The sequence below is a fragment of the Delphinapterus leucas genome, chromosome 12 (genome assembly GCF_059928025.1).
Source record: "Delphinapterus leucas isolate spDelLeu-1000000601 "Yukka" chromosome 12, BTC_Dleu_Yukka2, whole genome shotgun sequence".
Lineage (NCBI taxonomy): Eukaryota > Metazoa > Chordata > Mammalia > Artiodactyla > Monodontidae > Delphinapterus > Delphinapterus leucas.
Genome location: NC_143140.1, coordinates 80,641,703 through 80,666,978, shown reverse-complemented (window position 1 = coordinate 80,666,978; position 25,276 = coordinate 80,641,703). Strand labels below are relative to the sequence as shown.

Here is a 25,276-nt window from a genome sequence, read left to right as displayed (position 1 = left end):
CTTATTATATCCTTTTAATTCTTCTTGGGCTTTTTGCTCAGATTCAACTGCTAAAAAAACAACTCAAAAACAGGCCTTATAGTCCAGTACTGGATTCTATGCAGTACTACATATGTATATGTAATAAGATAATTACAGAATAACATATGCACTGAAAAATTTTTTTGTTTACACGTTTTTAAAACCTAGGGATGCATCCTTGATGGCAATGAGAAGGCGTATTGAAGGTTTGACCCCAGAAGAAATCAGAAATCTTTCAAGAGAAGAAATGCACATGCCTACAACTATGGAGGATTTTGAAATGGCTTTAAAAAAGGTTTCTAAGTCAGTATCTGCTGCAGACATTGAAAGATATGAGAAGTGGATATTTGAGTTTGGATCATGCTAAATTCTCACATGTAAACTGTGAGAAACCTGCATTAAGTGTTTGAATAATAATTAAAAGTAGTATGTCATTGCACCAAGTGCTATATTTTTTTAAATTTTCATAATGGTAAGAGTGAAAAAAAAGTATGATTCTGAATAAAGGAAATTTTTAAAAGTTACAAGCAAATATGTTTTACTTTAGCATTACTGTATTTCTCTTTCACTGACAACAAATGTGCGGCACAGATGCCATTACTTAGCTTGGAAAACTGTCTTATATGTACATCTAAGTATACTATCTTCTCTTCCACTGCCTGCGGCTGCTGTTCCTTCTAAAGAATAAGACTGGCTCTAGCTCCACAGGTGCCAGTGGAGAGCTGAAAATTCCTGAACATTTTTATACAAGTAGCCATTTGATGCATGAACCACACCCAGTGTGCTTTCCTTCCTGCGTGGTGTTACGGTAACTTCCCTCCTCGTCCTGAGAGCTTTAAAGGCCCTTCATTTTACTGTGCATTTAAAAGGAAAAACTATATACATCTATATAAAACCTTGCCTGCCTGACTTTATTCTGCCTGTGTAAGAGGCTGCACTGTAGGCAAGTAGATACTTTTCAGCCTGTGCTGCTCACTGTAGTCCAGTGAAACGCATTAACCCATCACTCATGGATACAAAGCATAAGTAAAATATGTAATAGTTAATGGTGGAAGTAAAAGTTAATAAATGAAATAAAGGTTAATGGTATAAAATTTTAGGTAAGATTTTTTTTATAATTACTTGTAAAAAACACTGTGGCATCCCAACCATAGAAAACAGAGCCTCAAGAAGACTGAGTGTCTTGCCGTGGTCCCAAGCCTCACAGGTAAGGAGAGAAGTCAGGATGGGAATTGCTGACTGCAAAGTCTGCACTCTCCAACAAAAGCCTCCTACATTGTTCTCCTCACTAAAATCTTCAAGCTTATGCTTAACGGATGAAATAAGACCCTGTCATCATTTAAAGTTAGAACTGGTGATTTCTAGCAACTGAGAGAGTGAGGAGGACTTAAAAAAATAAAGTGTTACCAGCTGGGTGACTTGAGGATCAAATTGTAAACCGCATACTATGATTTATTCGTCTATAATATGGAGATAGCACATCACAGGGCTCTTATTCCTTATTAAAAGCACCTAGGCAGGACTTGCCTGGTGGCACAGCGGTTAAGAATCTGCCTGCCAATGCAGGGGACACGGGTTCGAGCCCTGGTCCGCGAAGATCCCACGTGAGTCTGCGTGCCACAACTACTGAAGCCCGCGTGCCTAGAGCCCGTGCTCCACAACAAGAGAAGCCACCGCAATGCGAAGCCCGCATGCCGCAACGAAGAGTAGCCCCCGCTCACTGCAACACGAGAAAACCCGCGTGCAGCAACGAAGACCCAACGCAGCCAACAATAAAATTAATTAATTAATTAAAAAAAAAAGAATCCGCCTGCCAATGCAGGGGACACGGGTTCGAGCCCTGGTCCGGGAAGATCCCACATGCCGTGGAGCAGCAGCCCTGTGCCACAACTACTGCCCGCACGCCTAGAGCCTATGCTCTGCAACAAGAGAGGCCACCACAATAAGAAGCCCGCAACGAAGAGTAGCCCCCGCTGACCGCAACTAGAGAAAGCCTGCGTGCAGCAACGAAGACCCAACACAGCCAAAAATAAATATTAAAAAAAAAACCAAACAGGCAGAATGAAACATCACTCCTTTACTGCCTTCATCTTTCCTCCACACATACTTCTATTTAGTCAAAATCTAAGGTGGTTGGTCTTAAAAACCAGTCATTTCTTTTTTGAGTAATGTGTTTTAAATGATGGGTTGCAATCAAAAGAAGAATTTTAATAAGTATTATATGTCCTAGATCACACTGTAAAATATACGTCAATTTGGGTGATGGTTAAACACTATTGTAGGGTAAATAAGATTATATTTAGAACCACAAGAGCAAAGGCACGTTGTAATTCCATGACATTGATGGACTCATTAACTGATGTGAGCCTTGGTTTCAGCCAGTGTTACGGGAAAGCAGCTATTATATATAAGTAACTCGCACGTGAGCAAAGTTTTTATTCCAAAAAGATTGTACTTTTTTCTTCAAAAAAATTTATTTTTAGAGTGAGAACATGTCACTATTTTAAAATCCAGGTTCATTCAAGGTAAGTAGTCTTGGTACAGGATACAATTAAATCATGATATACGTCAGTGATTTTATACTGAGTCACATACTTAATATTAAGGCACATTGTACTCAATAAAAAAATAAGTGTTAAGTTCTTGAGCTTTTAAATTAGAATTTCATAAAGTGCTTTTCATAAAGTCTTATATATTATAGCAATTAAGTGTATATAATTTCATTAACAAAGGCACCTTGAGAAGTATTGGCACGTGGCATTTTGTCTTGCCTTTTTTTTTTTTTTTTGGTAGTTTCAAAGTTTCTTCACATCTTCTCTTCCATTTCATTTAAATTTTCTTTAATAACTCACCATCTGAACAGCCAGCCCCATTAATAAGGTGAACTTTAACTATCACTTTAAAAGTCAAGTTTTAGGCAGTTTTAGGAGTTTAGCAATTTCTTTACTGTACAAACTGATTCCTAACGATTTAAGGAAAATTATATTCGGGTGGCAAATTTGAACCAACAGACTAATTCTGAGTCCATGATTTGAGATGGTGTATTAAACACATGTTTTATCTTCAGGGTTTTCTGCTGTTTTCTCAGTACCATCTGGATATAAGTTGACAGCTGTCACAGGCATAACATTCACTTTATCCAACTGAAGAATTCCTCTGAAATATAAAATTTAAGTAAGATAGGGTTACTTCGAGGTTATAATTAAATATATACCTGATGTTAGGTAATTTTGCTTCATTTAGTTTATGATGGTTATATAAATCCTAAGTCCAAAGTTCACTTTAACCAAACTGATTGAGGGAACAGAAAGGAATAAGAGGAAGTTCTTTACCTGGTACTGTAGGAGATGACAGGGTAAGTTACAGATCTCCAAGGCAAACAGTCCTAGATTTGCACAAGTTGGGCAAAAAGACTAGGCCCAAGCATCTTTCTAACCAGTACTCCGGTGGAACGCAACCTTAGATCTTTAGACAGCATTTCTCCTTCTGTTACTAAAGTACCTGACCAGGGAGATCTTTGGATTGGATCCAAAACCCTGTATTGCAGGCTCAGTATTACCCTAATTAGAATGTAAACAGAAGTTGTTTATAGACCTGAACAAGCTGATTCTGAAGTTCACAAGGGAGAAACTGCAAGAATAGCTGTAACATTTTTTTTAAAAAGAACAATGCAGAGAAGAGACAGTTGCCCTAACCAGCTAGCAGAGAATTTATTAAAACACTTTATTAAATTAAAACCATGCTACTGAAAAAAAAAAAAACAACTATGCTACTGGCACAGGAATAGACTAGATCACTGGAAGAAGAGAGTCCAGAAACATGGGAATTTAGTTCATAATAAGGTAATATTCCAAGTCAGTGGGCAATAGAACAATGGCCTCTCTGGGAAGCAAAATCAACTAGCTCAAACAATACACAAAAGTGATGGTAAAAACTAAGTTTTAAGAAAACAATGTAATTTTAAGATGGGAAAGGTCTATTTGAGAAAAAATTAAATCCTAGAAGCCATAAAGGGAAAACACGAATTGCCCTGACCCCAAATTTAAAATTTCTGTATGACACGGAATACCATAAATAAAAGCAAAAGACAAATCACAGTCGGATTTAAAAATATACATAGGGGCTTCCCTGGTGGAGCAGTGGTTGAGAGTCCGCCTGCCGATGCAGGGGACGTGGGTTCGTGCCCCGGTCCGGGAGGATCCCACGTGCCGCGGAGCGGCTGGGCCCATGAGCCATGGCCGCTGAGCCTGCACGTCCGGAGCCTGTGCTCTGCAACGGGAGGGGCCGCGGCGGTGAGAGGCCCGCGTACCGCAAAAAAATAAATAAATAAAAATATACATATACATATATCTGCAATACATATTATGTATGTATAACAGACAAAGGAGTCCTACATGTTAATGATTACAAAAGGCAATACAACTGAAAAATGGGCAAAGGTTCTAAATAGGCATATGTCACAGGAGAAATATATACAGCTAAGCATCACAAAGATGCTAGACTTAGCTAGACCTAGACTAGTAAAGATGGTAGTAAGAAGAAAATGGAAAGTAAAATGAGATTTTGTCCACAGTATAAAAAGCAAAAAAGATTGCCATCAGGTGTTGAGAAGATGTTAAATACATATACTCTGACCCAGTAATTTCACCTTTTAGGACTCTATCCTACATAAATATACATGTGCAAAGAGATATATGAACATTTAAGAATATACACTAGAGCATTATTGGAAGTAACACGAAATTGGAAATTACCTAAATGTCTAATGGAGGAATGGTTACATTACGGCATACCCATACTGTGGACACTATGCAGCAATAAAGAGAGTAAGTCCTTATACGTATTGATAGGAAAAGATCTTAAGCCCATGGTTACCAAACTGCACTGAGACCCCTGGCATGGCTCACAGAGGTGCTACAGAATATTTAAAAATTTCAAGACTTCTTCAAACAGAGAAAGAGAAATATCGTATGATATCGCTTATATGCAGAATCTTAAAAGAAATGATACAAATGATCGTATTTACAAAACAGAAACGGACTCACAGACTTAGAGAATGAACTTATGGTTACCGGGGGGGAAGGGTGGAGGGAAGGCACAGTTAGGGAGTTTGAGATTGACATGTACACACTGCTATATTTAAAAAGAATAACCAACAAGGACCTACTGTATAGCACAGGGAACTCTGCTCAATGCTATGTGGCAGCCTGGATGGGAGGGGAGTCTGGGGAGAATGGATACCTGTATATGTATGGCTGAGTCACTTTGCTGTGCACCTGAAACTACCACAGCATTGTTAATCGGCTATACTCCAATATAAAATAAAAAGTTAAAAAATAAAATTCAAGGGCTTCCCTGGTGGCGCAGTGGTTGAGAGTCCGCCTGCCGATGCAGGGGACGCGGGTTCGTGCCCCGGTCTGGGAGGATCCCACATGCCGCGGAGCGGCTGGGCCCGTGAGCCATGGTCGCTGGGCCTGCACGTCAAGCCTGTGCTCCGCAACGGGTGAGGCCACGACAGTGAGAGGCCCGCATACCGCAAAAAAAAGAAAAAAAAAGAAAATTCAAGACTTTATGTGTAATACTAGCTTGAGGGTAGCTCACGATTTTAACATTACATTGTACTACACATTCTTTTTTCAATGAGGTCTCATCTTTGCAAAGCTGGATTTTGGGCAGTTATTGTGATAAAAAGCAAATACAGTACAAAAAACTAATGTTGAATGGGAAATGAGGGTGGCAGTGTCCAATCTGATTCTAAGATATGAGTATTGTGTAGTGCCCTGTAGGTACACAATCCCATTAGTAAATTAAGAAATAAAAAATATTTTTTCTTTCAATTTTATTTCTGGCCTAGGTAAGGGCACCAAGAAAAAATTCCTGGCACACTTGAGTGCTATGAACCAAGAAAGTTTGGGAACCTCTGTTATAAGTGAGTAATACAATTTGTGGGACAGTTAAGAGTCTAGATTGATAAACAATGATAAGTATCTAGTATACAATTACATCAATACACAGAATTTGGATAAAAGATGCATACCCAAACAGTTAACAATTACGACCTCTAGATACAAGAATTAAAGAACAGGGAAGTGAAAAGGTACTTTTAACTTTCTGTATTGATAAAATTTCTACTACCAGAAAGAATCCTCAGTACAATTGCCAATGATAGAGTATATTGAAAATTAGGTTTTTAACTTTACATTGCATTTTTTCACACAGAGGAGCCCACGATAACTAAAACATTTGGTAAAAGAACCATTTAAAAATTTACAACACTGTTTTCTATGTAGATTTGCATAATAAAGATCAAAAAAAAGTCCTGAGCTTCCTGGCAGTCAAAGGAAAAAGGAAGAAACTATTAAGTTATAGAATTTTCATTATCAGAAAGAAATGGGAAATGGGAATTCTCCAGGGGAAACACAAACTAAAAGGTGGGAGGGGCACTAATATTTCTTTACTCTCATTTGCTCTGTTTGTATTATGACTTTGACGTCTAACAATCCTTTAAGGGAGGCATTAGTTCAGTGTTACACATGAAGAAATGGAAATTTTGAAGACCTCTTGACAAGCAAGTGGAAAAAAAGCAAATGTTTAAATTGGGTCTTTTTTAAAAAAAAATAAATCCTATGGTCTTCTCCACATAGTCCAATGTAATTTAGCTAAGCCAAAAATTGTGGTCATCAGGCTTCCCTGGTGGCGCAGTGGTTAAGAATCCACCTGCTAATGCAGGGGACATGGGTTCCATCCCTGGTCCGGGAAGATCCCACATGCCACGGAACAAATAAGCCCGTGCGCCACAACTACTGAGCCTGTGCTCTAGAGCCTGTGAGCCACAACTACTGAGCCCGTGTGCCACAACTACTGAAGACTGCGCGCATAGAGCCCGTGCTCCACAACAAGAGAAGCCACTGCAATGAGAAGGCTGTGCACCGCAATAAGGAGTGGCCCCCGCTCGCTGCAACCAGAGAACAGCTCGCGCGCAGCAAGGAAGACCCAGTGCAGCCAAAAATAAAATAAATAAAAATTTAAAAAAAAATTGTCATCTCTATTGAGATTTACTTCTAGTAAGACGACTAAAATGACTATTTAACTTGTAAAAATGCCAACAATAAATTCATTTTTAAATTTATAAAATAATCTCTTACAGTTAAAAAAAAAATCAAGCTGTACAGAGGGGAAAAAGGGAAGGTGTCTCCACTCCTGCTCTCATTCTCACTTATTAGACGTAACATCTCCCTGGTCATTCTGGAAATCTTCTGTGCATTTATACACATATACACATACTTTTCTTTTACCCAAATTGGATGATACCATTAGGCAACTTTTTTCCCCATCTAATACATCTTGGACTTCTTCCTTTTATTTATTTATTTATTTACTTTTTGCGCTACACGGGCCTCTCACTGCTGTGGCCTCTCCCGTTGCGGAGCACAGGCTCGGGACGCGAAGGCTCAACGGCCATGGCTCACGGGCCCAGCCGCTCCCGGCATGTGGGATCTTCCCGGACCGGGGCACGAACCCGTGTCCCCTGCATCGGCAGGCGGACTCCCAACCACTGCTCCACCAGGGAAGCCTGGACTTCTTCCTTTTATAAGCCACACAGAATCCCACTGCATGTGTGAACCATTAGCTATCAACCTCCACCTGTAAACAGTTCAGAGGTTTCCTCTTTTGCTCTTGTTTTTTGTTACAAGCAGTGCTGCCGTGAATATCCTGTTAGTCTTCAAAAATTTACTTCATTTTAAATTGATACTTTGGGGTTGAAAACAGTGAAGCCCTCTTGTTTCATTTCTTTCTTATTATACACATTGCCATTTTCCATTATAGAGATTTGTTTCCTTTCTCTCTCTAATAAACTAAGTTCTTACACAGCAGAGTTTGTCTTATCCACATATGAACTCCCAAGACAAGTGTCTTGACCATAATAGGTATCTAATAAATGTCTTTTAATTTTGCTAAAGTTGAAAGATGGGCTAGAACAAAAAACGATGTTATTTTCCCTCCCACTTCTCTTATCCTTCCTAATGTTTATATTTTTCACTCTGAAATAGAGTAAATACAACTACTTTTTAATTATTAAAAATACTAAAATTGATCCAAAATAAGAAATACTTACTTGTATTCACAAACTGGGAAAAGCACCTTTAAGATGGTTATTACTATAACTGCTCCTATAATTCCAACCACCACGACATTCAAAAACATAAAGAATACTGGGAAAACACTACACCAGAACCTGCACAGATCTTTTCTGAACTTTTCCATCCACTGACACATCACCTTTAAAAAAAAAGGGTTTTGATTAGATATGCAAGTTTCATTTGAGCTCTAAGAAACTTTAAAAATTATGTTCTAGTTTTGGGTGATGATAACATTATATACCTTGACTGTGGTGGTGGTTACATGGGTGTCTACACTTGTCAAAACTTATCTAACTGTACATTTTAAGTGGGTGCATTTTATTTTTAAATGTACCTCAGTTATTTACAATTTAAAAAATTATGCACAACAGGCACAGAAATGTTGCTATACTTTACAATTATTTACACTGCTGTCTAATTGTAAACCAAGTGAAAATAATTGCTAATTGACAAGAAGGCTAGTCCACTTACATAAAATGGACCCGTCAACTATGTGTTTCCAATATTTGGAGGACAAGAGACGGAGAGACAGAGAAACATATCAGTCGCTTTTGAAACAGACGGGGCATTCACTGTGCACAAAACCTATCTCTGTACTTAAACAGTGACAGAAAAAACTCAGGTGTGCTTTGATGGCATGGGCTTTGGAGAGTCTGTTCTGGGCTTCCTGGCTCTGAAGGAGGTGGGGCAGACAGTGAGGGCGCTAGAGTTCACGCAGCACAAAGTGACCCCACGTAAGCAGTCCTAACCTTCAGTGAGAACCTCTTCAAAGAATCATCTCTGGAATCCATTTTGACTAACCACAGATCCTGCTCATTTAAATGTAAATTATTCCGAGTGAGGGGCCTAGCTAACATAGAGATTCCAGGATACTCTCTCTGAACCCAGAATATCTTCCCAGTCAGCAGTATAATGTCACTAAGAATATACAAGTCCCTAACGGTGCCAGCGCGTATTTACATTTGCGCCCATCTTATTTCAGTCCTCACAACAACCTGACGAGAAAGGCATCACTTTACGGACCTTTGCTGTACAGATAAAGGAAAAGGTTAGAGAGGCTAGGAACTTGTCCAAGATGATACAACTAGTGAGTGGCAGAAGCAGGATTCAAACCTAGGCAGTCTGATTCCAGAAAGTACACTCTTAACCAAGTGTGCTTAGTCACTGCACACGGTCCCGAGGGGACCATGCACGTGTGTTTGTGTTAGAAGTCACAGAATACTAACAGACAAATGGGGACATGAGAAAGCCTCTGAAACGGAAGATCCCAAACAAAATGAAATCTAATGCCTTAATCATCGTTATCTGACTACATTACTAAGTGAAACTTGAAAAGGAAGACAGGAATACCTAAAAATACCACAGTAAAACAGCGATGAGTTCACTATTACAATATCCCATGGATCCAATCCTCATGGTTTCCACCTCATTTTAAATGCTGATATTTATTTTCTTTACCATAACCATAAATGCTTGTAGTACGTATAAAGAGAACCCCAAACGCCTGATTTACCTTATACGAAGACGGAGGCTCTCCTCTGAGAGGAGTTTCAGGTAATTTGCCAGGTAAAGCGTCTTCATTTACAGTGGTTTCCACATTCCTGATAAGATACTGGCTGGTGGTCTGCAATGAACTGACACTTTCTCCTGAGGAGGAAGAGCCAGGTTACCAAAATGCTAGGCATATGCTGGTGTCCCTCCCACCAGTCCTAAGACTACTACACCAGTAACATTTCAGATAGCAAGAACATACATTTTTCCATGGGAGAAAAACAAACATTTGATTGTTTAGCTTTAAATGCCAGAAAGGAACCCCACATTTAGACAGTTAAAAGGGAGCTACAGCAGTTACGATTCTGTCACATAGAAAGTCAAATTTTTTCAAGTTCTGTGTCTCAGTGGGAAAAATGGATACTTCCTCCTCGAAATGAACTTAAATGAACGACACTCTTATTATGTATTTTGTGCGGATTACCCAGCGTAAGAGCAGATGGATGATTACAGCAAAACGTCACTCTGTGATCAGCACTGATCACCTTCTGCAAAGCCCTCAAACGGATACATAAAGCAATACGTGTTACACAGCATTTTTAAGAGAAGCTTACTTCGAAACATATTATGATTAAAAAGTTACCAACTAAAGAAATAATTTCCTTAACACTTTAAATAATGGTATTTTAAAGTACCTTTTTTGGAGAGGTTGGGAAGGGTAAATAAAATGTCACTGTCTCGGGAAATCGAGTACAGCATGCTTTCTTCCAAAGGCAGGGTGTAGTTTGAATGTCTGAGTATTCCCTGATTCTTAACTAAAATATCTATTTCAGTAACGTCCTTCTGTTGAGCCTATGAGAAAATATAAGCAACTCTTTACTTTAAATAATGGCACAAGCTGGTAAGAAACTAAGACTGAATTTTCCTCCCTGATTTCTGAAACTAAAAACCTTGTCCTAGTCACACACAATTCCTCTTTCTTTGCCCCCCACTTTAAGGCATTTAATTTGCAACTTTAATCACACTCCTGTGTGCTCACTATTAAGGCTCGCTCTCAGTTCCATTTCATTGACTTAGAGAGACTTAACCAGAGGAAATGGCAGCAGAGCTACGAACCAAATTCAATCTCTTCACTTACTTGCTCTGTTTAATGATGTTTACAATATTTTAAAGTGATAAACATGTATGAATAAACATGTATGAATATGATCTTTTTTAAAATTAAGACTTCAAATGCTAAACAAGTAAAAAATTCTGAGTGACTGGATACACGCAACACTAACGTAACTTTTTTCCTTATTAAGTCAGAAATAAATAGTAAAATAACTGAACACATGCATAACACCCAGCACAAATCTTTATAATTTAATTCTCAATTAGTAAGCATACTATCTTACTTGTTTTCCATCAATCTCTACTACCTCTTCTTGAACGACAATTAGTTGCAAACTGGAACCAGATGTCATAGGCCACTCATGAACTAAAATCCTTACACTGACAATTCCAGAATATCCTCTTTCCTCCAAATTTTCCAGATTTTCATTCTTCACTATAAAAAAAAAAAGTAGTGACAGCTTTGAACAAAAATTGCCACCAAATCAGTTAACTGCATTTGATTATTTTGATGACATTTACATGGAACGAGACAGTTGTATACCAATATCTTTGCCTTTCTGCATCTCTGACCTCATATTGATGCTTCAGATCTATGAAAACAAAGACAACTTGACAAATCCTTACAATCCTTATACTCATCTGAAAAGGGGAAAATGCTTGATGGCCTTTAGGTTTTGTACCGAACTCCACACTAGCCACATCCTTCCTATTCTTTTATATACATTGTCAATGAGGAACCGACAAGGCGTTAACTATTTACAAAGCAGGCCAGAAGACACAGACAATCCCATGTTTTAGCAAAGTGAGCACGTTCATCCATCCATTCATTCGTTCACAAAATCCAGTGATAGAAGGGGCCCAAGCAGTAAGGACACTTGAGGCTTTTTCTCAAACCTGTCTCCAGTAAGCGACTCGTTACTGTTGGAGAGGTCAGGAATGGGGAAGAGGGTGGGAGAGCCCTTAATGACTCTCCACTAATGGACGATGGGGTAGGATCAGCTACCGGCCCTGCTCCTCTCTAGCTGAGAAACCCCGCCCCACCCTGGCAGTGACGGGGTGTAGCAGTTGCAGCTGGCTTATAAAGCCAAGAAAGTGAAAGAGATAGAAAAAGATAAATCAATAGAAACCAACGAAACTGCCGCAAAAGAAGCATTTTGCTTCTGTTCCTCAAATGTTATTGTCTGAGAATTACTTGCCAGAAAGGAACGCAGATGGATATTCTGCATGCATATCCAGTTGTTTAAAGTGATGCTGTGCCTTTGCAGAGCTGTTCCCTTGATCTAGAACACTCCCCATGGGCTTCCCTGGTGGCGCAGTGGTTAAGAATCCGCCTGCCAATGCAGGGGACACGGGTTCGAGCCCTGGTCCGGGAAGATCCAACATGCTACGGAGCAAGTAAGCCTGTGCACCACAACTACTGAGCCTGCGTTCCAGAGCCCACGAGCCACAACTCCTGAAGCCCAGGCGCCTAGAGCCCGTGCTCTGCAACAAGAGAAACCACCAGTGTGAAGCCCGCGCACCGCAACGAAGAGGAGCCCCCGCTCGCCGCAACTAGAGAGAAGCCCGCGCGCAGCAACTAAGACCCAACACAGCCAAACATAAATAAATAAATTAAATAAAGTTTTAAAAAATGTTACAGAATGCTCTCCATTATTCACTCTCCTCCCATACATTTTTAATGAACTCTTACTTGGGTAGTTCTAGATACCGTATCCCTACAATGCTGAGTTCATGCCTTTTTTTTTAAGCACTAACTTTCTCGTAGTGTAGCTCTTGGTTTAGAAACCTGTCTCCTCAACTAGGCTGAGTTCTTTGAGAGAATGCATCAAGTTTATTGTTCTATAGCCTTTGTGAATCAGTGATTCCACCCAGAATTATAAATACATAATTTAAAGTAAATATCCTATCATAAATTGTCAATAATGTTCAGACACCTGGTTGAGTGGTTCTAAATCCTAACTATGCATCAGAATCACCTGGGAACAGTATAGATGCCAGAGCCTCACTCTAATCTTAAGAAATCAAAATCTCTGGGGGGTATAGACTAACATTTGTAATTTTTTAAACAGGTACAGATATTTTTATTGAGAAACAAGTGGCCTAACCCTTGGTCTCAATCTTCCTTGACTTCTCTGTTTCTGTTAATAAACCCACCCTTCTCCAACCTACCAAGGACAGGACTTATTAGGTTACCTTTGACTTCTTCACCCTCGTCCTCTGTATCCAGTCAGTTGCTTCCTTTGGACCATTCCAAAGTATCTCTTATATTTGTCCTTTCCATCTCCACCTACCTCCCCACCCAATGTCTAGTTCATTAGCTACTTACTATTACGATACTTACCTATTCTCCCCTTCCGTAACCCCTCCCCCCTTCAAACCATTCACACCACAGCACCAGATTAATCTTACCATGACATGGTTTTGATTATAGTCTCCTTGTGCAAACGCCTTCAGCAGCGCCCCCGTGACCTTTTTGGTGGTTCTCTGCCTGGTCCTCCTTCTTCAGGCTCGTTACAGCGTGCCCTCTCTCTAGTCTGCCTAACTTCCCTCACATCATCTGAGGCTCCTAACTGGAAAACTTCCCTTTTCTCGTGGTCCATGTCAGTGTTTTCACTGTTTACCCATCAGCCTCCCTCATGGAACAGTGGGCTCCTCGTCAGCCTAGTTGTATACCCAAAGGCCAGTGTACTAGGACACAGATTCAATGCATGAGAAAATGCAGTCATATAAATACATCAAAGCAGGGACCCTTCAGACTCCAAAGCTGGTACTGCTGCCGTAGAATAAAACTAATAAGAACAATAGCCCTCCATATTCTGACTTTCCCTACTGAGGTAGACAGCTTTCCCAAATGGCTCTCAATGACCCTTGCCTTCTGACATTCACGCTCCCGTGTAACTGCCCCCTGCCGAGTGTGGGCTGGACCTAGTAACTTGTTTCTAACAAACAGAATACAGCAAAAGTGCTGGAACGTCACCTGTGTGATTAGATTATAAAAGACTGTGACTTGTGTCTTGCCGGCACTCTCTCCCTGACACTGTCTCTCGTACTCTCACTGATAAAGCCAGCTGCCATGTTGTGAGATACTCTACAGAGAGGCCATGTGGCATGGAAATGAGGGGGGCCTCCAGCTAACATCTTGTGAGGAACGGAGGCCTCAGTCCAACAGTTCACAAGCAACTACATCCTGTCAACAACCATGTGAGTGCGCTAGGAAGCGGGCCTCGCCAGTCATGCCAGAGCCGGAGAGCCCAGCTAGGCCAAGCTCAGATTCTTGCCCTGCAAGAACTAGGAGATAATACTGACAAAGACTACTAACTTGGGGGTGAAATTGTTACACAGCAGTGTAACTAATGTATCTACAAAGAAGACATTTTTTTTAAAGAATTAAGCATAGAAGACTTTTTGTTGTAGTTGCATTTAATGTTTTAAAGATTCTTGTAACTGATAAGATAGGCTTTTACTTCCACTTCCAAGGAAATAAACTCTGTGCAACTGGGATGACTAGAAAGATGACTATAACAAATAAAGCAGCCAGACTGCACTCCATGTCAAATTCCTAATAAATACAGCATCAGTGGAATATTCTTCAAGCCAGTAATGGCACTTCTTTTCCTAGCTATGATGGATTAGCTTGTAGTACACCAACTCTCTCACTGAGAACCACTAGAAAACATGTAAAAGTATAAACACAGACACTCAAATCTGCACTAAAAAAATACTAAGGGGAATTCTTTAGGCAGAGGGAAAATAACCCCAGAGGGGAACACTGATATTCAGGAAGGAATGAAGAGCAATGGAAAGGGTAACGGTGAGGGTGAACATAAATGAATACTGGACTACAGAAAACCATTAAGTATAATTATGTTGCTTAGTGTTCAAGAACCCAAAGAGTTAAAATGCATGACAATAGCAACACAAAAGCAAAAAGGGGGTAATTCCCTGGAGGTCCAGTGGTTAGAATTCAGTGCTTTCACTGCCGTGACCTGGGTTCAATCCCTGGCTGGGGAACTAAGATCCTGCAAGCCACGTGGCGCAGCCAAAAAAATAAAAATAAAATTTAAAAAAGCATAAAGGGAATCAATGGACTTTACATGTTCTAAGGGTCCTACATTGGTTGGGAAATGATAAAAGTACTAGTTTACTGATCTCAAGGGTAACCATTAAAAGAATAGTAAAATAATATAAAAACCAACAAGATAGAGGGGAACGATGAAACAAAAAGTAAATAACCCAGAAAAGGGCAAAAAAGGAGAAGAAAAAGAAACAGAACAGGTGAGACACAAATAGGAAACAAATAATTAAGAGAGAAGATCTAAATCCAAATACATCAGTTATTACATTAATGTAAATAAATTAAAATTCCAACTAAAGACAGATTGACAGCCTGGATTAAAAAAAAAAAGAAAGAAAGAAACCACAAGTATATGCTGCTTGTAAGACATTCACCTCAATTATAAGGACCCAGGAAGACTCCAAGAAGATGTAAAGATACCACAAAGCAATCCACGTCCCTCCCCCATGCCTGGCCAAAAAGCAGTGATTAGGTAAAATAATACAGATAAAGCTGATTTTAAGGCAAGAACATCACTAGAGATAAATAAGGACATATTATAATGATAAATGAGTGGATTCACCAGGAAGACATAACAGCTCTAAATATGTATGGATTTAGTAATATTGTGTCACAATATATAAAGCAAACATTGACAAAACTGAAAGAACAGACAAATATACATAGTGGAGATTTAACATACCATTCTCAGTAATTGATAGGGCAAGGAAAGAAATAAACAAAAAAAATCAGTAATTCCATAAAGGATTGAACACGATTAACAAATCTGACCTGACATATATAGAACATCAATATCCAACTAATTACATAATTAACTTTTTTTCAAGTACACACAGAAAGCAACATTTACTAAAACTGACCATCTGCTAAGCCATACAGCAAGTCTCTAACTTCAAAGGGTTAAAATTATACAGATTATATCTCTGATGATAGAGGTGGAATCAGTAAAAAAAAAAAAAAAAAAAAAAAAAATCCCAAAATGTTTGAAAATTAAGCAATATACTTCAAAATGACCCACAGGATAAGGAAATATCACAGTAAATAATTAGAAAACACCACGAATGGAATGATAATAAAGATATATAATGAATTAAGTATAGGATACAACTGCTCAGAGAAACATTTACTGCCTCAAATGCATATATTAAAACAGGTAATAGGAATACTATACAAATTTTTCATATCCTTTATTTCATTCAAATAATGGCACATTCCAATGTAACATATTTGCTTGTCTTTAAACAACTCAAGATTTTAAAAGGTTAAAAAGGAAAACATTATATGGACATAAAGGTGGAAGAATCAGAAAGACAATTCACTTTTCTCTTTATTTTTTACAACTGTGATAAGCACTCCCCTGAAGATTTTGTCTCTTGCTTGTAAATCTCCATTTACTACCTCCAGGCACATTCTTACATTGTTATCAACCTACCAGACATGAAGTTCCAAGCAATGCCAATCTCATGACAGAGAAAATGTGAATATGCCAGAAATATAAATATAAAGTAGGAAAAGAGTACACACAAGTGTTATTATATACTCTAGTAATGATGTGTAGTATTAATTTGAAATGGAAATATTTAACATCAAAGAATTGTGTTTCACTAATTTAGTATTATTAAAAACAGAACAATTACGGAAGTAATTTAGCAGTACTTACCTATCAAAGTCTGACAGCTTATTCGGGTTACACCACTATTTACAGGGAAGTCATTTACATATACCTGTCCACTCTCATAGGTTATGTTAAGAACAACCTTAAAATAAAGCAGCATATACATTAATTCCAATGGTTTACAAATGATGACAAACTCTTCATGTCAAAAATACATTATCTAACTAAATTGGATATATAGATAGAAAAATAAAATAGGCTGCATGATACTTAGCTAAGTGATATAATAAAAACATAACCAAAAGAGACAAACCTGTTCTTTAGATACCTCCCCATCATCTTTCAGGGTAGTTACATTAATTCTGATGCTGTCCTGCAAAACAAATATACAAATTGGGCAGGTATGCGTTTCACAAACTGAGAATAACTCAGTTCTTTTTCTTCTCCCCTCAGTTATACTTATTGTATGATCACTTACGGCAACATTAAAAGACCACTTTTAAAAACTCATCAATTTCATCCTTACAGCCTTTTAAATACCCTTCACAATTCCAATTTTTTATAAACTATATACTTTTCCACTTAATTATGAAATATATCACATATCTGAGCATATAAAATGCAAATATAGAGTTTAAAAGAAAAAATTAACACTCACATACTTACTACCTAGGTTAAAAACTAGAATGTCATCCACACCTTAGAAGTCCCCTCCATGACCTTTTCTGTCACATTCCCCTCATGCCCCTCAGAAGGAATCCCTATACTGTCTTCTATGTTAACATTTCTTGCTTTTCTTTATAGTTTATCTGTATTATCTCTCTCTAAACAACATATTGTTGTTTATATGAGTGGAATAATATTATAATGTATTCTTCTGGAACTTCTTTCATTTAAAATTGTTATGTATGCAGCTGTAGACATTTATTTACAGCATTGTGTAATATGCCATCAAATTGTTACCGATTTACTTAACTGTTCCCTATCAGTGGACATTTGAAATGTTTCCAACTCTATTGTTTTCATATACAAAGTTTCTCTAACCCTTCTTACATGTGTCCCCTAGTGCCCATGGACAAGGTCTTTCAGTGCACAGTTTCAGTACCTCTCAAGGTATGCTCAAAAGCACTCTGCTCAAATATTTAAGTTTACTCATGACATGCTTACTACAGACAAGAAAGCATTATTCTAAGTAATCAGGGTCACAGGAACTATGATTTGTTATCTGTAAATCAAATTCTTTCCTAAATGTATTCACAGACAGACATTGTTATCATAGAATGAAAACAAGGCTCCTCTTAAATACTTTTTTTGTGAGGGTATTCTTAATTTTGAAAAGACAAAAATTATTCTAAACATCAAACCAATATACAAGTGTATAGCATATCTGTGCGCAACTCCAATACTTTATATATTTCTAACAAATGAGAGACTAAGACTGAGTGATTTTATGAGATTGGCTTGATTCCTGGGACAACCTGAGGAACAGGATTCTAACATGTAAATTCATACCATTTATTCAGGATGACTTTGGTACACTTCTCAACTCCCATAGGAGCCCAGGAAGCTTTAGGACTAGTGATTCCTCAGATCCAGCCTGGCTTTCTCCTGGCCCACGCTTATCTAGAATTAAGTGTGGGCTAGAACAAATAAACTCATCTCTAGAACAAACTAACATTCAATAAATCATCAAGTTGGTGGCTGTATTGTTTTATGCCCAAATTCCAGCCAAGAATTCATTCCTCTTTTCAAACTAGAGGATCTGTTTGAAAACTGTAGACTAGTGTTCTTCTAATAGCCCAGAGATAACCGTCCACTCATGGTGTTCTGAGAAACCTTTTTATAGCTTCTGCCTTTCAAGTAGAGAACATACACTATATTGTGAGTAATTTATTGCACTTACATACATCATTTGCCCAGTAGAAATATGCGGTTTGTAAAAGACAATTAACAGACTGTCTAGCGCACTATATTTTCCAGAAAACTAACTTCAATTAAATTCCTTTTGACCCTCTTGAATGATTTCATATCAGGGGAAACTCCCATCCCTTACTGCCTCCTGACCCAAAGTTCAGAGCCAGCATATTTCTTGTTCTTCCTGAGAGCCTCTGACTTAACTGGAAGTTCAGGCTTGTCAGCCAGGGCAGTGTATGCTTAGAAAGTGAGTGGCAGAACTGAAGTTTCTCCCCACTCATTTTCAATTCTCCTCTAATTCCTTCACTCACAAGTGCCCATCTGGAACAAAATGGCTTCCTAAGGACAAAGGTAATAGATACCTGGTTTAAAATAAGTCTGAGGGAAATGCATGAAATACTTACACATGTAAGAAAATAAGTGTCCTCTGGATGCCTTCCTCTCTTTGGTGACCAAGTCATTTTAATATTAGAAGAATGTACTGTAAATTTTTTTTATTTCACAATCTTTGTAACAATTTTTTTCCCAGTTTTTAAAAATTTCACAATCTGTGTAACCTTAACTTCTGACAACTACATATGTAAACAAAACATAAAATGCGGGACTTCCCTGGCATCGCAGTGGTTAAGAATCCGCCTGCCAATGCAGGGGACATGGGTTCGAGCCCTGGCCTGGGAAGATCCCACATGCTGCGGAGCAACTAAGCCCATGCACCACAACTACTGAGCCTGCGCTCTAGAGCCTGAGAGCCACAACTACTGACCCTGCGTGCCACAGCTACTGAAGCCCGCGTGCCTAGAGCCCGTGCTCTGCAACAAGAGAAGCCACTACAATGCAAAGCCCGTGCACTGCAACGAAGAGTAGTCCCCGCTCACCGCAACAAGAGAAAGCCCGCGCTCAGCAACGAAGACCCAGTGCAGCCAAAAATAAATAAATAAATTTATTTTTAAAAAAAAAACAGAAAAATGCTTATAACACAATAAATATGAGTCACTGAAGAGATACAAGGAGAATTTTTCTGACTTCAACCAGTTTTCTTACAGTTAGGTCAGGCTGGATACAAAGATGAACAAATGAACAGATATGTGTAGTAAAACATAAATGGTAGTCTAAGTTGGCATTATTCAATATGGCATCCACTAACCACATGTGGCTATTTACGTTTAAGTTAATTAAAACTAAATAACATTTTAAAAACTCAGTTCCTCAATCACACTGGCTACATTTCAAATACTCAGTAACCACAGTAGTCTAGTGGCTACTGTAATGGGGAGAGCAGACATACACCATCACTGCACAAAGGTCAACTGGACAGCTCCTATCAAATATGCATGACCACTGTAAAATTCTTTCAAATGTCCTGTACATTTGAAATTTTTCACAGTAAAACTTTGTGAAATCAAGAGGCCTCAGTTTCCCATATACACCTTTCCAAGGAATGAGATTCTCCTTCTAGTTGCACACCATTCATTTAACCTATGAAATTCTGAGTGTAGATCTGGACCTTCCAAAAGTAGAAAGAAGTCATAAAGAGAACTGAAATGATGAACTCACTAAGAGCCCCACGGTGTGGTGTATTTTCAGCTTGCAGTCTAAATGCATTTTTTTTCATATTATAGGAACAGACTCAAATGTCTTTCGGGTTCATAAATAACTATGATGAATCTTTAAAACCTGGAAAAGGGAAAAACAATGTCTCTATTTCCAGAACTCTAGGAATTATTTCATTTTTATTTGGTCTCTTGATCTCACATCCATATTTTTGAACAGCTGCAACTGTGGTCCACATACTTCAGATATAAGTGGTTCTTAGAGGTTGGGATGCTGTGGCTTCTTGGAATGTCCCAAGAGAACTGAAACTAAGATATGCTATTATTCTACCCAGGAAGGGTAACGTCGTAACCCTCACCCCTGAATTTTGAGCATTCAAGTCTTGATATAGTAAGAAAAGGCGCACCTATGTCGTTTCTTTTCATTCTGGGAAAATAGCATCTTAAAAGTCTTCAGACGCTTCCCTACCACACATTGAATTAATGAAAGGCAAATACTGGTTAATTCCACCCGGCCAAAGCCATAAGAACCAGCCACCCTTCAGGACAAGCATGCAGTGGTCCCTAAACTCTACCCGACCTCGGGATCACCTGAAGGGCTTGCTGCAACAGACTGCTGGGTCCCTACCCTAGAGCTTCTGATTAGCGCGTTTCTGCCAGGTTCCCAGGGGATGCTGGTGCGGCTGGTTCCACCGCGCTCGAAGATTCACTCCTCTAACAACTCCCACCAAAGGGACGACGTCGGGGTCAGCGTTGGCCTGCAGCCTCCCTCCCTCTCCGGCCCAGCGACCCGGCTGGCGTGCACCCGGAGCCCTGCACGCCGGGGGAAGGCAGGCATTCCTTCCCGCCGCCGGCCGGGGCAGACAGGTGGCCCGGAAACGCTCGCGCTCGCTCTCAACTGAGCAACTTCCACGTTTCCCCAGCACTTCAACACTGCCTCGCCCCAGAGCCCGGCTCTTCAGGCGCCATTACAAAAGGCTGAGATCACTAGTGATCCTTTACTTTCGACGGCACACCCCCATCAGGACTGCAACTGCCTGGACTGCCGCAACAATCGGTTTCTCTGCGCCGCGCTGAACCTCAAACTGAAGAGCCTCTTTTGCGCTCTCGCCTCCCGCATCCCCTGCTGCCTCCATTTCCTTGGCTGCTTCTCCCCACTCCCGCTTTGGGGGCCCGGCCCCCAGACCACGGCCTGCCCGCCGGAGGTGGGAGGCGTCGATGGGGACGCCGCAGTCCCACGTCCCCGGTCCCGGCTTCTCCCGAGGATCCCGGCAGAGCCGCGTCCGCCGTGCCCTACCTTCGGGGCTCGGGGCAACAGCGTCGGCTCAAAGGTGCCCGTCGTCAGCCAGGCGGTGACTGGCAGCGCCGCGACGATGAGCAGCCGGAGGGCGAGCGGCGCCCGTGGAGCGCCCTCCATTTTAGACAGGCCGGCGGCTGGCGGCTGGCGTTGGGGGCGGTGCGGGGGCGGCTGGGAGGCGAGGGCCGAGCTAGCCCGAGGGGCGGGGCCTTTAGGAGGGGAGGGGGATTGGAGAGGCGGGGCGAGGCGGGGCGGGGGCGGGGAGAAGGTGGGGCGGGACCCGGAAGCCTCCGAGAGCTGCCGTTCCGGGTCGGAATCAAGTCAACAGAAGGTCTGATTCCGTCATTAGACCGGCACTCTGATTTGGAGAGCGTTTCTATATACATTTTCATTGCCATTACTTTTGAATCAGTATATACTGTATGTGTACATAGGTATGTCTCTGCGTGTATATATTTACATATATCTACAAAGTGAAAATAGTGGTAATGTATCAGAACACTGTTGTACATGAAAATAAGGTATATCACGTTTAGAGGGGCAGATTTATTAAAGCGGTACTTCTCACCTTTGTTGCACTTGGTAATTGCCTGAGCACTTTTAAAAGTTACTGATTTTGGTATCTTCTGGGACACCTGAGTTTCTGATTTACTTTGTCTGGGCAGCTACTTGGGCACTGGTAGTTTTTAAAGTTCCCCAGTGATTTACTGTGACAAGGTTGAGGATCAACCCCGCATTAAGTTCAACACTCAGCGGATCGCTGGAGACGCGAGGAAACAACACTCCACTGGAAGCCAGGCCACCTGGGCTCTCAGGACTTTTCTAGTGAGCTTATTAAAATCTATAAATTGAAGATGATAGATTTTCTTCCCTCTTTAAGATTAAAAAAATAATTTTTTTTTTGATGAAACCCTCTAAAGCAAATGTGAAATGAAATGAAAGAAACCCCATTTAAAATAAAGTCTGGAGCGTCCCTGCTGGCGCACTGGTTAAGAATCCGCCTGCCAATGCAGGGGACATGGGTTTGAGCCCTGGTCCGGGAAGATCCCACATGCCGCAGAGCAACTAAGCCCGTGCACCACAACTACTGAGCCTGCGCTCTAGAGTAGGCTAGAAGCCCACGTGCCACAACTACTGAAGCCCGCGTGCCTAGAGCCCGTGCTCCGAAGAGTAGACCCCGCTCGCTGCAACTAGAGAAAGCATGCGCACAGCAACAAAGACCCATCGCAGCCAAAATTAAATAAATAAAATAAATTATTTTTTTAAAAAAAGAAAAATAAAGTCTGGGAGATGGGGGGAGGAAGAATAGGATGTAGGCAGTTAAAAGGTACAACATCCAGTTATAAGATAAATAAGTACTAGGGATGTAATGTAAAACATGATAAATATAGGCAACACTGCTGTATGTTATATATGAAAGTTGTTAAGAGAGTAAATCCTAGGAGTTCTCATTACAAGAAAAAATTTTTTTCTATTTCTTTAATTTTGTATACATATGAGATGATGGATATTCATTAAACTTACTGTGATAATCACTTCATGATGTATGTAAGTCAAATCAGTATGCTGTATACCTTAAACTTATACAGTGTTATATGTCAATGATATCTCAATAAAATTGGAAGAAAAATGACAAAATTAAATTAAAAAGTTAAAAATAAAATAAAATGAAATCTGGAAGGACTGGAGGAGCTCTCATGCATGATCACTCCTTCGTCTGCAGACCCCAAACAGAAAGAGAGAGGTACCATGCATGTCCAAAAGGAAGAGGCTTACTGAAATACTCCAGCAGAAGGAAGATTTTATCTTTACCCAGCAGTAGCCTGCCAATGAGAAACTGCCACATTCAGCCAATGAGAAGTTTGAATGCCTGCCCTCTTCCAATGGATTTCTACTCAAAACAGTCCCTCTTAACCTCCCCCCTTTTCTCTATAAAAGCAAGTCCCTTTCCTTTGTCCTCCAACTTAACCTATGGTTCATCTAGTTTTCATGTCCCTTACTGCAGTTGCTCTGCTAGTCTTGAATAAACTCATTTTGCTGGTAAAATAACTGGCTTATTTTTAAGGTTAACACAGAAAATGCCAAGAATTCAGATATTTCAGGTTAACAGGATTGCATATTGATTGAGAAGAACTTGGAGATGTTGCCATTCAGGGAGAGTAAGAAACAGTCTTTCTTTAAAATAAAACTTTTGAAAAAAAATAGTAAAAAAAAATAAAACTTTTGACAAGAAAAAGAAATCTGTTTCTCTCTTAGCTCCTCTTCCTCTTTTATCAACCCCTCCCCCCATGCCTGCGTTTTTAGCTAGAGTAAAGAACAAAATCTTTGGCCAAAATTGTTGTATGGTAAACTACAGTCATTCAACTAATTCCTTGCCTACGATGAGATACCCAACAACATTATTAACTGGCAAGTGGTTTCTGCAATGAAGCCTCACCCACTGGTGGGTTTCAACTGCAACCACTGGCCTTCTCATTGTTTCAGACCTCTGGGATTAAAAACAAATCGAATCTGGGACTTCCCTGGTAGTCCAGTGGGTAAGTTTCTGTGCTCGCAATGCAGGGGGCCAGGGTTCGATCCCTGGTTGGGGAACTAGATCCCACATGCATGCCATAACTAAGAGTCCTCATGCCGCAACTAAGACCTGGTGCAGCCAAAATAGATAAATAAATAAATAACCAAATCGAATCTAATGGTCAGAACATATGACATATGTGGATCTGTGTAATTTGAATTAGTAATATATGTATAAGTTTCCAAAATACATTTGAAAGAAAGAGTAGTTGGGGAAGGTGAGTGACGTAGTCTGTATGTCACTCACAGAGCCCTCCCCTTTGTCTGACCATCCATTATTCTTACACTTGTTTGTCTCCAAAAGAGTTCAGTTTGCCTATAGAAACCCAATGTATTTCTGTGTACATTACATGATTTATGTTTCTTTTTTTTTTTAAAGACATTTCTTTTTTTTTTTTTTTTTTGCTGTACACAGGCCTCTCACTGCTGTGGCCTCTCCCGCTGCGGAGCACAGGCTCCAGACGCGCAGGCTCAGCGACCATGGCTCACGGGCCCAGCCGCTCCGCGGCATGTGGGATCCTCCCAGACCGGGGCACGAACCCGCGTCCCCTGCATCGGCAGGCGGACTCCCAACCACTGCGCAACCAGGGAAGCCCCCTGCTTTATGTTTCTTGAAGATAATCTTTCGTATAGCAGAAGATATTGTTTAAAAAATTTGATACATAGATAACTATATGAGGTATAAAAAATACGTCTTTATTTTCACGCAAAATAGTACTCTTTGACTCCAAACTTTGAGGTATTTCCTTTTTCAACAACTGATCTAGGGACTTCCCTGGAAGTACAGTGGTTAAGACTTCACCCTCCCATTGTAGGGGGCACAGGTTTGATCCCTGGTCAGGGAACCTGCATGCCGGCACGGTGTGGCAAAAAAAAAAAAAAAAAAAGCAAAAACTACTGATCCCATTGTTTTTATTATTCTCACACTCAGAAGTTGAATTCCTCTTTTTCTGTAATCCAAAAGCAGGCTTGGCACCAAAGAGAAGTCTGGGACATAATCTGTATCTGTTTCCAATTTCTGGGAGAGAGTGAATCACTGCATTTCTATTGCAACACAGTCTACTCTATTATTTTCCAGAGTTACTCAACTACACATTTTTGAACTTCCTGAATACCCCCAGGAGATGATAAAAAGGAAATCAAGAAAGATATTCCTTTTACATCTCCAGAGCCATTTACACATTTTACCTTATTTTTCTCCTAAGATATTTTAAAACTGTTTTGACTGTACCCTTATTCTCTGTGTATTTATAGAGATTAAGTTTTTTGCCCTGAGTTACAGGATACTAAGTGATGGAGCTGTGGTTTTTAACCCTGGTATTCTGAATTAATACATTCTATTGGTTCATAGAAGTTGTTTAAAAAGTAAAAGTCATAATTAATTTTCTTTGTTTTTATATGTTTATAGAGATTATTACAAAGTGTTCTGTTCAATTGAGTTTCTAAGAACATGATCTGACTTGAGAGAAATGAAGAAACAGG

At 39.9% G+C, this 25,276-nt stretch overlaps 2 protein-coding genes across 2 annotated transcripts in view; one reads left to right on the top strand and one right to left on the bottom strand.

The window, feature by feature from the left end:
* Positions 1-2,868, top strand: part of KATNA1 (katanin catalytic subunit A1) — a 37,893-nt gene extending 35,025 nt beyond the window's left edge. The window contains exon 11 of the mRNA XM_022558979.2: positions 190-2,868. Coding sequence (XP_022414687.1) covers positions 190-388 — 199 coding nt within the window. The 3' untranslated portion in view covers positions 389-2,868. The remainder of the gene's footprint in view (positions 1-189) is intronic.
* GINM1 (glycosylated integral membrane protein 1) lies at positions 2,445-21,402 on the bottom strand. Its single transcript, XM_022558959.3, has 8 exons — positions 21,221-21,402; positions 16,773-16,832; positions 16,505-16,601; positions 11,051-11,202; positions 10,349-10,505; positions 9,676-9,809; positions 8,138-8,301; positions 2,445-3,177 (listed from the first exon to the last, which is right to left on the bottom strand). Exons 1-8 carry the CDS (start codon positions 21,338-21,340, stop codon positions 3,066-3,068), a joined length of 996 nt encoding a protein of 331 aa, XP_022414667.1. The 5' UTR covers positions 21,341-21,402; the 3' UTR covers positions 2,445-3,065.
* Between the last annotated feature and the right edge of the window lie 3,874 nt (positions 21,403-25,276).

What these genes read in the sequence shown, in the direction of transcription:
- GINM1 (XM_022558959.3), bottom strand. Translation starts at nt 21,340, where the DNA reads ATGGAGGGCGCTCCACGGGCGCCGCTCGCCCTCCGGCTGCTCATCGTC. An exon ending in TGTTGCCCCGAGCCCCGAAG is followed by an intron (nt 16,833 to 21,220) that starts GTAGGGCACGGC and finishes TTTGTTTTGCAG; the next exon opens with GACAGCATCAGAATTAATGT. An exon ending in GGGAGGTATCTAAAGAACAG is followed by an intron (nt 16,602 to 16,772) that starts GTTTGTCTCTTT and finishes CTTTATTTTAAG; the next exon opens with GTTGTTCTTAACATAACCTA.